The 12,635-nt window shown below is 39.8% G+C and overlaps 1 protein-coding gene and 1 long non-coding RNA gene across 6 annotated transcripts in view; one reads left to right on the forward strand and one right to left on the reverse strand.

Moving 5' to 3' along the window:
• The window catches only part of lrrc58b (leucine rich repeat containing 58b), a 46,642-nt gene extending 41,442 nt beyond the window's left edge, over window positions 1-5,200 (forward strand). The window contains exons 3-4 of the mRNA XM_043701007.2: window positions 1,109-1,386; window positions 3,549-5,200. Coding sequence (XP_043556942.2) covers window positions 1,109-1,386; window positions 3,549-3,742 — 472 coding nt within the window. The 3' untranslated portion in view covers window positions 3,743-5,200. The remainder of the gene's footprint in view (window positions 1-1,108; window positions 1,387-3,548) is intronic.
• The window catches only part of LOC148148529 (uncharacterized), a 197,298-nt gene that overhangs the window by 9,401 nt on the left and 175,262 nt on the right, over window positions 1-12,635 (reverse strand). For 2 of the 5 annotated variants that reach the window (XR_015758841.1, XR_015758846.1), the window contains exon 7: window positions 10,168-10,869. The exons of 1 other annotated variant lie outside the window; for it this stretch is intronic. This is a non-coding gene — a long non-coding RNA (uncharacterized LOC148148529). Of the gene's footprint in view, window positions 1-6,230; window positions 6,563-10,167; window positions 10,870-12,635 lie in introns of those variants that run through there. 2 more of the 5 variants (XR_015758842.1, XR_015758843.1) reach the window with 2 other exon arrangements.

Genomic DNA, 12,635 nt, shown 5'->3' on the forward strand with positions numbered 1-12,635 from the left:
TTGCCAGCACGTGGCCCGTATCCCTCTAAACCCTTCCCATTCATATAACCATCCACATGCCTTTTTAAATGCTGTAATTGTACCAGCCTCCATCACTTTCTCTGGCAGCTCATTCCATACTCCCACTACCCTCTGCATGAAAATGTTGCCCGTTAGCTCCCTTTTAAATCTTTCCCCTCTCACCCTAAACCTATGTCCTCTAGCTCTGGACTCCCTCACTCCAGGGAAAAGTCTTGTGTATTTACTCTATTCAAGATTTTATAAACCTCTATAAGGTCACCTCTCATCCTCCGATGCTCCAGGGAAAACAGCCCCAGACTGTTCAGGCTCTCCCTATAGCTCTAACCCTCCCACCACTGATAACATCCTTGTAAATCCTTTCAAAACCCTTTCAAGTTTCACCACAGTCTTCCGATAGGATGGAGACCAGAATTGCACACAATATTCCAAAAGTAGCCTAACCGATGTACTGTACAGTTGCAGCATGACCTCCCAACTCCTATACGCAATGCTCTGACCAATAAAGGAAAGCATACCAAATGCCACCTTCACTATCCCATCTACCCATGACTCCACTTTCAAGAAACTATGAACCTGAACTCCAAGGTCTCTTTGGTCAGCAACACTCCCCAGGACCTTACCATTAAATGTGTAAGTCCTGCTCTGATTTGCCTTTCCAAAATGTAGCACCTCGCATTTATCTAAATTAAACTCCATCTGTACAGTTTGCAGCTTTCATTTATTGTTGGTTTATTTAATTCATTCATTAATATGGGTTCTATTTGAGGGTAGGTGCTTGGCTTATTAGCTGAAGCAGAATCAGACGCGGCTGTTCCTTGGCAGTTTTTTGTCAGTAGTTGTTTACCACTGCTCCTCCCTCTAAGGGGCAGGAGAAGGTGGCAGGTCATCCTACGTCTGGTCAGAATGGGAATCAAACCCACACTGTTATTCTGAATTGTATTCTAGCCATCCATCCAGCCATCTGAGCTAACAGGCCCCTTTTAAATTAATAAATCAAGAAGTGTTTCCCCTTCAGTTCTCTATGAAAAGCCTTTTACTACCCATCTCTGTAAACTGCTAGCTGCACTGTTACCTCTGTATGTTTCAGGTTGAACTCGCTACGGTCACTGAGTCTTCACAATAACCTACTTACATATCTTCCTCGAGAGATCCTCAACCTGGTCCATCTACAGGAACTCAGTCTACGTGGCAACCCACTTGTCGTGCGATTTGTAAAAGACCTCCTCTATAATCCACCATCTTTACTTGAGCTGGCTGGCCGCATTGTGAAATCCCGTAATTTAAGCTATTCACTGAAAGACATGCCTGGGAACCTGGTCTCCTACTTAGATTCAGCCAGCAAATGCCCAAATCCCAAGTGTGCAGGTAAGAAAGTGATGATTTAGTCTTTAATCAGGTGTTCAATCCACAATTTGCTGTCTGCAAGCACTTCTTCACACAATAACTTTGTTCCCATTAGCACAATGTCCTTGTGCTTCTCCTCTCCCACCATGCCCCCCCCCCAAAAAAAAGCCCAAAACAGCAGTTCAGTTATAATTATTGAACAAATAAAGGTGCGTGGAGCTGAGATATAGATCAAATATGATGTAACATGATGGGATAACTGGTCTAGGGAAGCTGAATGACTTGCCCCTGTTCCTATTGTATGTTGACTGCTGTCTCAGACCAAAGGAGGCATTTTCTTTATTATCACTTTGAAAATCTTCAACTAAAAATAGAAGCACAGAAAATTTATTGCACCGGAGGAGGCTATTCAGCCCCATCATATCTCTGCTAGCCAAAAAAGCCTTGGTTTGTAGCCCTGTAGATTTTGGCACTTCAAATGCCTATCAAGTGCATGATACTTGCTGTTCAAGGATTGAGTTATAAGGAGGTGTTACACTAGGGTTGTACTCCCTGGAATTTCAAAGGGATAATTTGATCAAAGTTTTCAGGATATTATGAGAACCAGGCAAGTATAGAAACTATTCCCACTAGTTTGGGTGACTAAGGCTCAGAGACATAGAAAAAAATAAAGCCAGTGTTCGGAAATGAAATACTTCAGTAGAAAATGTTTATATACAGAGGCTGGAAACATGTTTCCCTCCGGTTGGGAGCCTAAACTAAGGGAGCTGCTGCTTCGGTCTGAGATGGGAAATTGTTACTTTGAGGGTTGTGAACCTTTGGAGCTCTCTACTACAGAGGGCAGTAGAGGCTCAGTCTTTGAGTATGTTTAAAGTAGAGATTAATAGATTTCTTATGACCAGTGATGTAAGGGTTATGGGAATAGGGTGAGTAAAAGATTTTCAAATATTTCAATGAGGAGGGCTGAACAGCTGACTCTTATTCCTATGTTCTTATGTTCCCAGACCTCTGGTTCATCATTAGTTTTTAACACTCAGTACGATGAAGGAGCTAAAATTTAATCAAAACCTTGAAAAGAAGGTTCTGGCAAAAGATTTATGTGCTTAAAAGGTGACTTCTAATCAAAGTGTCACTGGAATAGACCAAAGCTCCATCTCATTCATTTCATTTTTCCAAATTCCCTTGTTACCATATACACCATACGTGAGAATGACATAGGCCTTTCTATTGCATATAGTTAAGGCAATGTGAAAAACCTTTTATGAAGTGAATACTTAGGATCTGGAGTGGAATAGAGAAGGAACATGCAAGGATATGCAGCAAAAGCAGATGAGTGCGAACAGCTAACATACTCTTTCAGAGAACTGTATGGACACAAATGGTGGCCTCCTGTGCTGTAGTCATTCTATGATTCCATAAGGGATCCTAAACATTGCAGGAATACAGCTTTGACCCTTTGCAAAAGTTCCATGCACCGTCGATATTGGTGTTTTATTTTCACCATCATGAAAGACTGAAATGCTCTTTGCTGTCTCAGTGCAGCCCTGGAAAACAGGGCCAAGTTGAAGTTGGCATTCACAAGAGCCTTTAGATCCTGATATAAATCAACAGCTCAAGTATGTGAACCTTATGTCGTCCAGTCAATGTCTTTGAAAGCTCCTCTTGGACTTCCAAAAACCATGCTTATTCACTGGGGCACAAGTTTGCTGATTGAGGAGTTAAGGGACCTCATGGTGTGTTTGATCTCAACATTTGGTAAATATCTAATGCATGTCATTCACTGCCCAGCAAACCGGAGCTACACAAGCAGCCAAATTACTTTATTAATGTTTCAAATAAAAGCTCCAAGAATTGTTAGTTCATTGTAAAGATATTGCATTGTTTCAATCATGGGAACTTTTAATGTGTTTCTCTAGGAGTATTGTTCCCACTCAGATTGTGAATCACTTTGATCTTTTGGTCATTTGCTTTAGTATCTTTTGAATCTCAGTGATGTAAAAGATAAGATTGAAGTCATGAGTCTCAAGTCAGTTTGTTTCAGGGTAGTATTCTCTGTGATCATGTAGAATTTTACAACTTAGATTTTACAGCCAGCACTGGGTAAAGAAGAAAGTGGGGGAGTGGGAAAACTAAGCATTTTGTTTGATTTCAAGTGTTCTATGATTTTTATTCCTGCTTCCTAGGAGTTTACTTTGACTCTTGTGTTCGTCATATCAAGTTTGTCGACTTCTGTGGCAAATACCGCCTCCCACTAATGCACTACCTGTGCTCTCCACAATGCTTCTCGCCTTGTAGCTCAAATTCACAGAGTGACTGCGACTCAGAAGATGAATTCAACATTCCACAGCACCGGATGCAGAAAGTGCTCCTTGGTTAAATGTTTATGGAAATAAACAAATCCACTGTAAAGACTGGATCACTGTAGTCCTGGAACACTTGAACTTATCTAAAGCTACATACCAGGGTTTTGTTGACCACAATCATTATTGCTATTATGATAATGTTCAAACCTTCACATCAACTTTGTGGTATAATGGATTATACAGTGTTCATAATCTTTAGTATTATCATGAACTCTAAAATATTTGTACACAAGCACTATATTTTTATGCCAGTATCTGTGAAATGTTCTGGTATTCATTAATATTGGTTGTGGAAGAGCTATTTTGAATAACCATTCTTTTTAAATGCTTTAATGTGTAATGCCTTTCAAACTGAAGATTACATGTTTAGTAATCTAGTGTTGCATTTGGTGAGACAAGTTTTCTTTAAAAAGAGGATCCTGCCTCTGAAGTTAAAATATACTCAGCAGGATTGACAGACAGGATTAAATAGTGGGAGTCAAGTTTTCTCTTTTTGCACCATGCTGACTGAGAATTCCAGTTGAGAAACTACCTGCTATGGACTTCAGTAGCAATTTATAATTGCAAAAAGGGACTTGACTATTTGGAGTGACAGACCCCATTTCAATCTCATTTTGTCAGTTAGTTTTTCATTGTGACATTGAGCGTAACAAATTAAAATAAAAGGGTAGTAACCAAGTTAGAAATGGAATAATTGGGAATCTGATAAAGAAAGTAAGTAATCATCTGCAACAAAGATTTGAAAGGATATCTTTACACAACCACAAATTGCTTAGAAGGTATTAGACTGTGGTCATTATTCAGATTTAAACTTCTGTTCATAAGATTTATTATTCATATTGGTATTTGAAAGCATTTGGGTATTTTTGTAGTTTAGGTAGGTTACGGATAGCAGGAATGTTTTACAGTTTCATTAAATTACATTGATGTTTTTAACAAGTCTGCCAGCCTAATAGCTTTCCATCACACCCCAATAGAATTGGAAGAACGTCCTTTTGCTGTGACTTAAGTAACTCTTTTTGTGTAACTTCTGGTAAATTACCGAAGTTTGTTTGAAGTGTTCTGAGCTTTCTTCTTTAAATTTTGCTTTCATTTCATCCAGTGCAGTTGAAATGAGTTGGAGGGAGATAGCCTGGTGTGGAAGAGGTGTAAGGGGCTTCTGCCCTTGTCTCTGTCTACACTAGTGTTTCATTATTGTTGTGCTATCATTTAAATGTTGATGATAAGAAAGAATGGGATAAAGTAACAGAATTCCTCTGAGCTACATGATACAAATGGGATAAAAGCCAACTTCATTCCCATGGAAACTATGTAAACCTAATAGATGGAAATTTTGGGATGATGAAACCTTCAATAAAATGCTGAAGGTACAAGGCACAGAGAATTTTAAGAGTTCAAAACTGTGTTTATCATAAATTCATTTATTCTGTTTGGTTCAAAATACAGAACAATAAACAAAATAATTAACTAGATGTCTACATAAATGACTTGAGTGATTTTTATTTTTGAACAGTGGAGAAGGATTTCCCATGTAGACTTCTGAGCACAGTGGCTCTGAGGACATTTTGAAACTGGAAGGCCTATCAGAGACCTTTTCAGCTTGAATGTGGCATGAGATGCAATACAAGGAGCTCTCTCTTACATTTTCAAGAATTAACTTTTTGAAAATTGGCTTTTGCAGTCTTGACGCCATGTATTTAGAAGACAATATGGAGGAGAATCCTCTCTACAGGGCAGTTTGCAGTTGTTGTTCCACCTGGGCAGGCAGGGAAGGCCTATTTGCTTTCCTCATGGTCTGATCTATTGGTATGCCATGTGGACGCCAGCTCTGACACCTACAGCGACCCAAAAACAAACTAGAAAATCCCAATTAGCCTCCTTTTCAATGGCTCTTTGAGTCTGAACTGCTGCCTGCCACATGTGGGTGGTTAGCCCTATTTGCCAATCCACTTGACCTCTGGGGAAAATTGCTGTTATGAAGATTTTGGACAAGTTTTTTTAATCAAAACACACAATCTTTTCAATAACTCATTGCTCCTTTTAATCTTTTCAGGTTTTATTTCTTGATGTAACCTTATGGTATACCATGAATAATAGAGTCCAGCTCTTTTTGTTTTTGAAGGTTAGTCCTATAATTTGGACCTCCCAGCGGGAAATGCTATTTACTCCGAGCACACTTTTGAGGGTTTGCTGGTTGCGCACCAAGATGTTCTGTTGTTGATAATTTACTAAATTCACATATGAATGGCCATTGAGGCAATGGCATTGAGGTCATGACAACGTACTGGAAATAGTACTAAAGATTTATATTCCAGAATTTGCTGCTCTAGCCAAACTGGTCCACTATGGCTACAACATTGGCATCTAGCCAACGATGTGAAAAATTACTCAAGTGTAATCTGTAAACAAAAGGCTTTCAATCTACTTTCAACCATTACAGTGATTGGAGGTATGATCAATAATGCTAACAAGCTGCACTTGCTTTACAATAATCTGCTCAATCATGCCATTTTGTTCTGCCAGGTCACTCAGTACCTATCCTTTATTACAGACTTTGTCCAAACATGGACAAAGGAATTAGATTCCAGAGGTGAGGTGAGAGTGACAGCCCTTTACACCAAGATCACATTTAACCATATGTGGCATCAGGGAGCCCCAGAAAAACTGGAGTCAATAAGAATTAGGGGCAGCTGGTTGGAGTCTTGCCTGGCACAAAGGAAGATGATTTGGGTTGTTGGAAGTTAATTATCTTCGTTCCAGGACATCTCTGTAGGACTTCCTCAAGGAAGCGTCCTAGGCTCAGCCATCTTCAGCTGCTTCATCAATGACCTTCCCTGCATCATAAGGTCAGAAGTAGATATGTTTACATAATATTCAGCACCGTTTGTGAATCCTCAGATCCTGAAGTAGTCAGTGTTCAAATTAAACAAGAACTGGACAATATTCAGGCTTGGGCTAAAAAGTGACAAATAACACTCAAGCCATACAAATGTCAGACAATGAACATCTCTAGCAAGGGAAAATCTAACCATTACCCTTGATACTCTCCCTTTACCAATCTCATAACTGAATCAACATCCAGTATGAATATCCTGGGGATTACCATTGACTAGAAACACAACTGGATTAGACACATTAATACTGTGGCTATAAGAGTGGGTCATAGGCTAGGAATACTGTAGCAAGTAGTTCATCTGATTCCCTAAAGACTGTCAATCATCTACAGAGGTGTAATGGAATACTTCTCATTTGCCTGAATGAATGCAGCACCAACAATACTCTAGAATGGAGTCATAGAGTCTCACAGCACTGAAACAGACCCGTCAGTCCAACTCATCCATGCTGACCAGACATCCCAATTTGACTTAGTTCCATTTGCCAGCATTTGGTTCGTATTCCTCTGAACCTTCCTATTCTTATAACAATTCAGATGTCTTTTAAATGTTCCAATTATACCCGCTTCCACCACTTCCCCTGCAGTTAGTTCCACATACCCACCACCCACTGCATGAAAAAGTTACCCCTCATCCTTTTTAAATCTTTCCCCTCTCACCTTAAACCTATGCCCTCTAGTTTTGGACTCCCCCACTCTAGGAAAAGGACCTTGGTTATTCACCCTATTCATGCTTCTCGTGATTTTATAAACCTCTTTAAGGTGACTGCTCAGCCTCCGACGTTCCAGGGAAAAAAGCCCCAGCCTATTCAGCCTCTCCCTATAACTCAAACCCTCAAGTCCCAGCAGCATCCTTGTAAATCTTTTCTGCACCCTCTTTTCCAATAGATGGGCAACTAGAATTGAATACAGTATTCTAAAAGTGGCCTCACCAATATCCTGTGCAGCCACAACATGATACTCCAACTCCTTTACTCAATGAGTAATAAAGTGTGCCAAACACTGCCTTCACCACCCTGTCTACCAGTGACTCCATTTTCAATGAAGTATGCACCTGTACCTTTAGGTATCTTTGTTCAGCAACACTCCCCAGGGCCCGACCATTAACTTTATACGTCCTGCTCTGGTGTGACTTGCCGTAATCAACACCTCCCATTTTTTCCAAATTAAACTCCAATCGCTACTCAGCCCACTGGCCCATCTGATCAAGGTCCCATTTTACTCTGAGATGATCTTCTTCACTGTCCTTTATATCATCTATTTTCTTTATCTGTAAACTTACTAATCATGCCTCCTATATTCACATCACTTATGTACTTGACAAAAAGAAGTGAACCTAATACCAATCCTTGTGGCACACTGTTGCTCACAGAAATCCAGTCCATAAAGCAATTCTTTACCACCACCCTGTCTCCTAACTTCAAGCCAATTTTGATGCAATTTGCTAGCTCCTCTGGATCCCATGTGATTTAACTTTACTTACCAGCCTACCATTTCAAACCTTATTGAATGCTTAAGGGCTCATGCCTGAAACGTCGATGCTGCCTGACCTGCTGTGCTTTTCCAGCAACACATTTTCAGCGCTGAAATAGATATAGACAACATCTACCACAATCAAGATAATGGTTCATGATTTCCCACACACAAAACAATGTTGATTATCCCTAATTAATCCTTGCCTTTCCAAATACACGTAAATCCCGTCTCTCAGAGTCCCCACCATTGACGTAAGCTCACTGGTCTATTGCTCTCTGGCTTTTCCTTACAGCCTTTCTTAAATAATGGTACTACATTAACCAACCTCCAGTCTTCACAAAATTTCCTTGGACTACATCCCTGAGTACTTCCAGGTGTCCGTCACATTCCTCCTCATCTGAGTAGATCTGGTGTATGCGTAGGGCTTGTCCATAGGGGATGGCTGTTTTAATATGTTTTGGGTGGAAGCTGGAGAAGTGTAGCATTGTGAGGTTGTCTGTGGGTTTGCGGTAGAGTGTGGTTCTGAGGTGTCCATCCTTGATGGAGATGTATGTATCCAAGAATGAAACAGATAGTCGAGAGTAGTCCATGGTGAGTTTGATGGTGGGATAAAACGTGTTGATGTCACTGTGTAGTTTTATCAGTGATTCCTTGTCATGGGTCCAGAGGAAGAAAATGACATCAATGTACCTGGTGTATAATTCCCTCCCAGTTGGAGAACACTTCAGTGGTCCAGGACATTCGACCTCGGACCTTCAGGTGACCATCCTCCAAGGTGGACTTCGGGACAGGCAGCAGAGAAAAGTGGCCAAGCAGAGGCTGATAGCTAAGTTCGGTACCCTTGGGAGGGCCTCAACCGGGACCTTGGGTTCATGTCACATTACAGGTGACCACCATTGCACTATACACACTATACAGATACTCCTACACACACACAGGCACTCCTATACACACATACACATGGACACACATATACACAGACGTGTGTACAGGCACCCATACACACCCTTACAGACACACACAGACTCCCACACTCACAAATGCACCCCCTCACAGACTTAAGACACTCTGCACTCACTAAACACACACATACACTTTCTCACACTCACAACCCCCAACCCAGGCAGACACATACACACCGACAGACAGACAATGACCCACATGCACACATATATTTTGAGGGGTGAATTTGTACTTGCAGGGTTACACTGTACTTTGCTCAAAAACTGCATGAATTCATGTAAAACTCCATTATCTCACTTTTTAGATTAGAATCAATCTAAACATCATGGCATAGACAGAGAACACAGGGGGCCAACACCTTCAACATATTGTCTAGCTATCACCATTGTTAACAGCTAACCCGAGAATGCAACTTTTTAAAAAATGGTTTTGTGATTTACCCATGAAAGAAGTGAAACTATCACGGTATTCTAACAGATGAAAGGCTTAACAGATAATCAATTTTTCAATGTATAATTTCAGTTACATCACACTGTAAATTTTTGCTATAAATTCTGTGTGTTAGGTAGCCCTCCACTACCACCTGATGAAGGAGCAACGCTCTGAAAGCTAGTGTGCTTCCAATTAAACCTGTTGGACTATAACGTGGTGCTGTGTGACTTTTAACTCTGGAATTTCCTAACAGCATAGTGGCCTACTTATACGGACTGCAACAGTTCAAGAAGGCACCTTACCTCATTGGCAAATAGAGGTGGGCTGTCAATCCTGGCACAGCCAGTGATGCTCACATCCCATGAGGGAATTAAAGAAAACAAAAAAGGGAATTCGGAAGACCCAACATAATGATGCACAGTAAGGTCAAGGATAGTTCTCCCTTGAACAGCATGCTTTGAACAAAGAAAATTGATGAGCTGAAAGTCATTTTTAAAGCTCAACGATGTTTTTTCCCTAAACCACAAGTGAAAGGTAAGGCTTGCATTGAGGCATCATTTCACGTTTACTGCTTTTTTAAAAAAAACACTAAATCATTCACAGATGGTTACATAATTCAAGAAGCAATAACTATGGCAGAACAAAGAAGAATAAATAACTGCAATTCACAGCATGTCACTTGGCTTCCACAGTAGAAAGCCACTTGGAATTTTTGTCTGAGGACGTCTTTCAACTACTACAGCAGGACCTGAAGAACTGTAAATGCTTCTCGATGAATCATTTGGTGTGACTGACACAGCCGGGCTAATTGTCGCTGTGCACGTGGCTTTTAAGGAAATAACAGATAAAGGATCTTCTCACCTTCTTCCTTTTAAAGACAGAACAAGGAGTGAGGATATCTATAATAAATTCAGAGGTATGTACTTGAGAAAATTATTCAAGTCAGGAAATTGATTTCCATCAGAACTGATGCAACTTTGTTATATTTTGCAGAAATATGTTACAGTTTGCAGAAATGATCCTGATTACCTCTGTTGTGAATTATCATGGTATAATCCAGCAGCAAATACTAATGAGTAAGATTATGGATTTCTCCCCTGTTAAGATGGAAAATCAATTCAAGCGAGAACCCTTCAAGCACTATTTACTTAAATCCTTACTTGACCAACCTTATGCTGCCTATGATGACCTAGTTCCCCCATGCTGACGTGAGGTGGTTAAGTTGAGGTAAGATTCTGTAAAGATTTTTAGATCTGATGCCTGAAATCGTCAGTTTTCTGAAACCATGGGATAGGGTGTACGCTGAGCTGTCAGACAATGTGTGGTTGCTCAACTTCCGGTTCCTTACAGACATAATGCCAAAATGAATGAGCTGAACTGTGAACACAGGGAAAGAACAAATACATATGATCAGTGCTGTGAATGCATTCAAATTGAAACTGGCTAAGTGGTTCTCCCAATTACAAAATAAAATATTGCAACACTTCCCGAGACTGGAGAAAATACCAGAAAAAAATCAAAGACAAAGGAAAATGGTTCCATCCAGAAAACTTGTGTGCACCATGAGGAAGTTAGGAGAGGAATTCATGGGCAATTTCAGGAATTAGATGTGATGAAATAAATCACCATGTTTGTCTCAAATCCATTCCTTCAAGTAGGCTTTGGTAAGTTGATTACCAACTTGATTCACAACACAGTGGAGTTGATATGGGCATAATTCCAAGCAAAATGACATTGAGCTGAAAGTCAGATTAAAGGACAGTAATTTTGGGAGATTCATAAACATAACTCCTATCATTTTGTTGACATAAAAGCTTACTTTGACTCTATATGTCTCTGAGACAGCATTTTCCAAATGAAAATGTAATCAAGTTTTACACCCACTTCACAGCCACTTGATGCATTATTTACAACTAAAGACTCAAACTACAACACAGACTTCAACGTATTGGCAGATAACGTGCAATCAACAGTGTCCCTCTGAGACTTGGTGAATAGATGACAAATAAATAATTATACATGTTTAGTTTTAGATTTATATAGCACTCAAAATAGATTGTTTATTTTATATTTTCTTCATACTAGACCCTGGGTTGTATTTAAATTCAAAAGTGATTTTGCACTTAAAAAGTACTGGAGACCATCGATACAGATGGTGCAAAACTCAGACATACAATGTGGGGAATGGTGATAAACATCCAGAGATAGTAGACAGAAGGACAGCATGATTGGCACTTGGCACATGCAAGTTAACAGTGAAAATTAATGATCTTGAAAAAAATAATTGAGAGAGACAATGTAGAACATTGAGGCAGTGGGTATGGGATTGTATGAGGCTCATATTTTAAGTTTTCTTCATGCCCATTGGTAACTGTTCATTAGGGCAGCACCAATTTGGTGAAAGTAGGTTGGTAAAAAGCTGAACTTATGCTGGTAATAAGGCAGTTGTAAGCAGTGTTAGAAATTCTGGCGAGAGTGATTTTTGGAAAAGAGATTGCACCATGAGAATGTGAGCAGTTGTTGCTGAGGCAATCCAATTCATAGAGTCTTTCTGCAGAAATTGAGAGGCTAGAGCTTCAAAGGTTGGGGAGGCTGTAGTATCATGGTAATATCATTGTACTAAATGTGTAGACCAATCCAGGCTAATGTTCTGTGGGCAAGGGTACGAGTTTCACATTGGTAAATGGTGAAATTTGAATTCAATAAAAAATTTGGAATAAAGACCTGGCTTAATAATAATCATATAATCACTGTCAATTGTTATAAAACCATCAATAATATTCTTTAGAAAAAGAAATCTACCATCCTTATCTGGTCTGGACTACATGTGACTCTGGACCCACAATAGTGTCATAGAGTCATAGAGTCCCTTGACTCTTAGCTGTCCCTAGGCAATTAGGGATGGGCAATAAATACTGGCCTAGCCAGTAAGGCCCACATCCCATGAAAACGATTTTTAAAAAGCGAAAGATTGGAATCCCTTGTAAATTCAACAAAGTTTAAATGAGATTTGATATCTCACAGTGTCATCAACATCAGCTTAGATTGCTGGTAAATTCATGTGATCTGTCTTGATCACATTGGCCATTTGATATGTTTGGTGGAGTGTTTGACCACTGTTATTTTTATAACATTGTACAGTA

Source organism: Chiloscyllium plagiosum, unplaced genomic scaffold, assembly GCF_037043375.1.
Source record: "Chiloscyllium plagiosum isolate Xiang-an unplaced genomic scaffold, Cpla_swu_hap1 HiC_scaffold_12, whole genome shotgun sequence".
NCBI lineage: Eukaryota > Metazoa > Chordata > Chondrichthyes > Orectolobiformes > Hemiscylliidae > Chiloscyllium > Chiloscyllium plagiosum.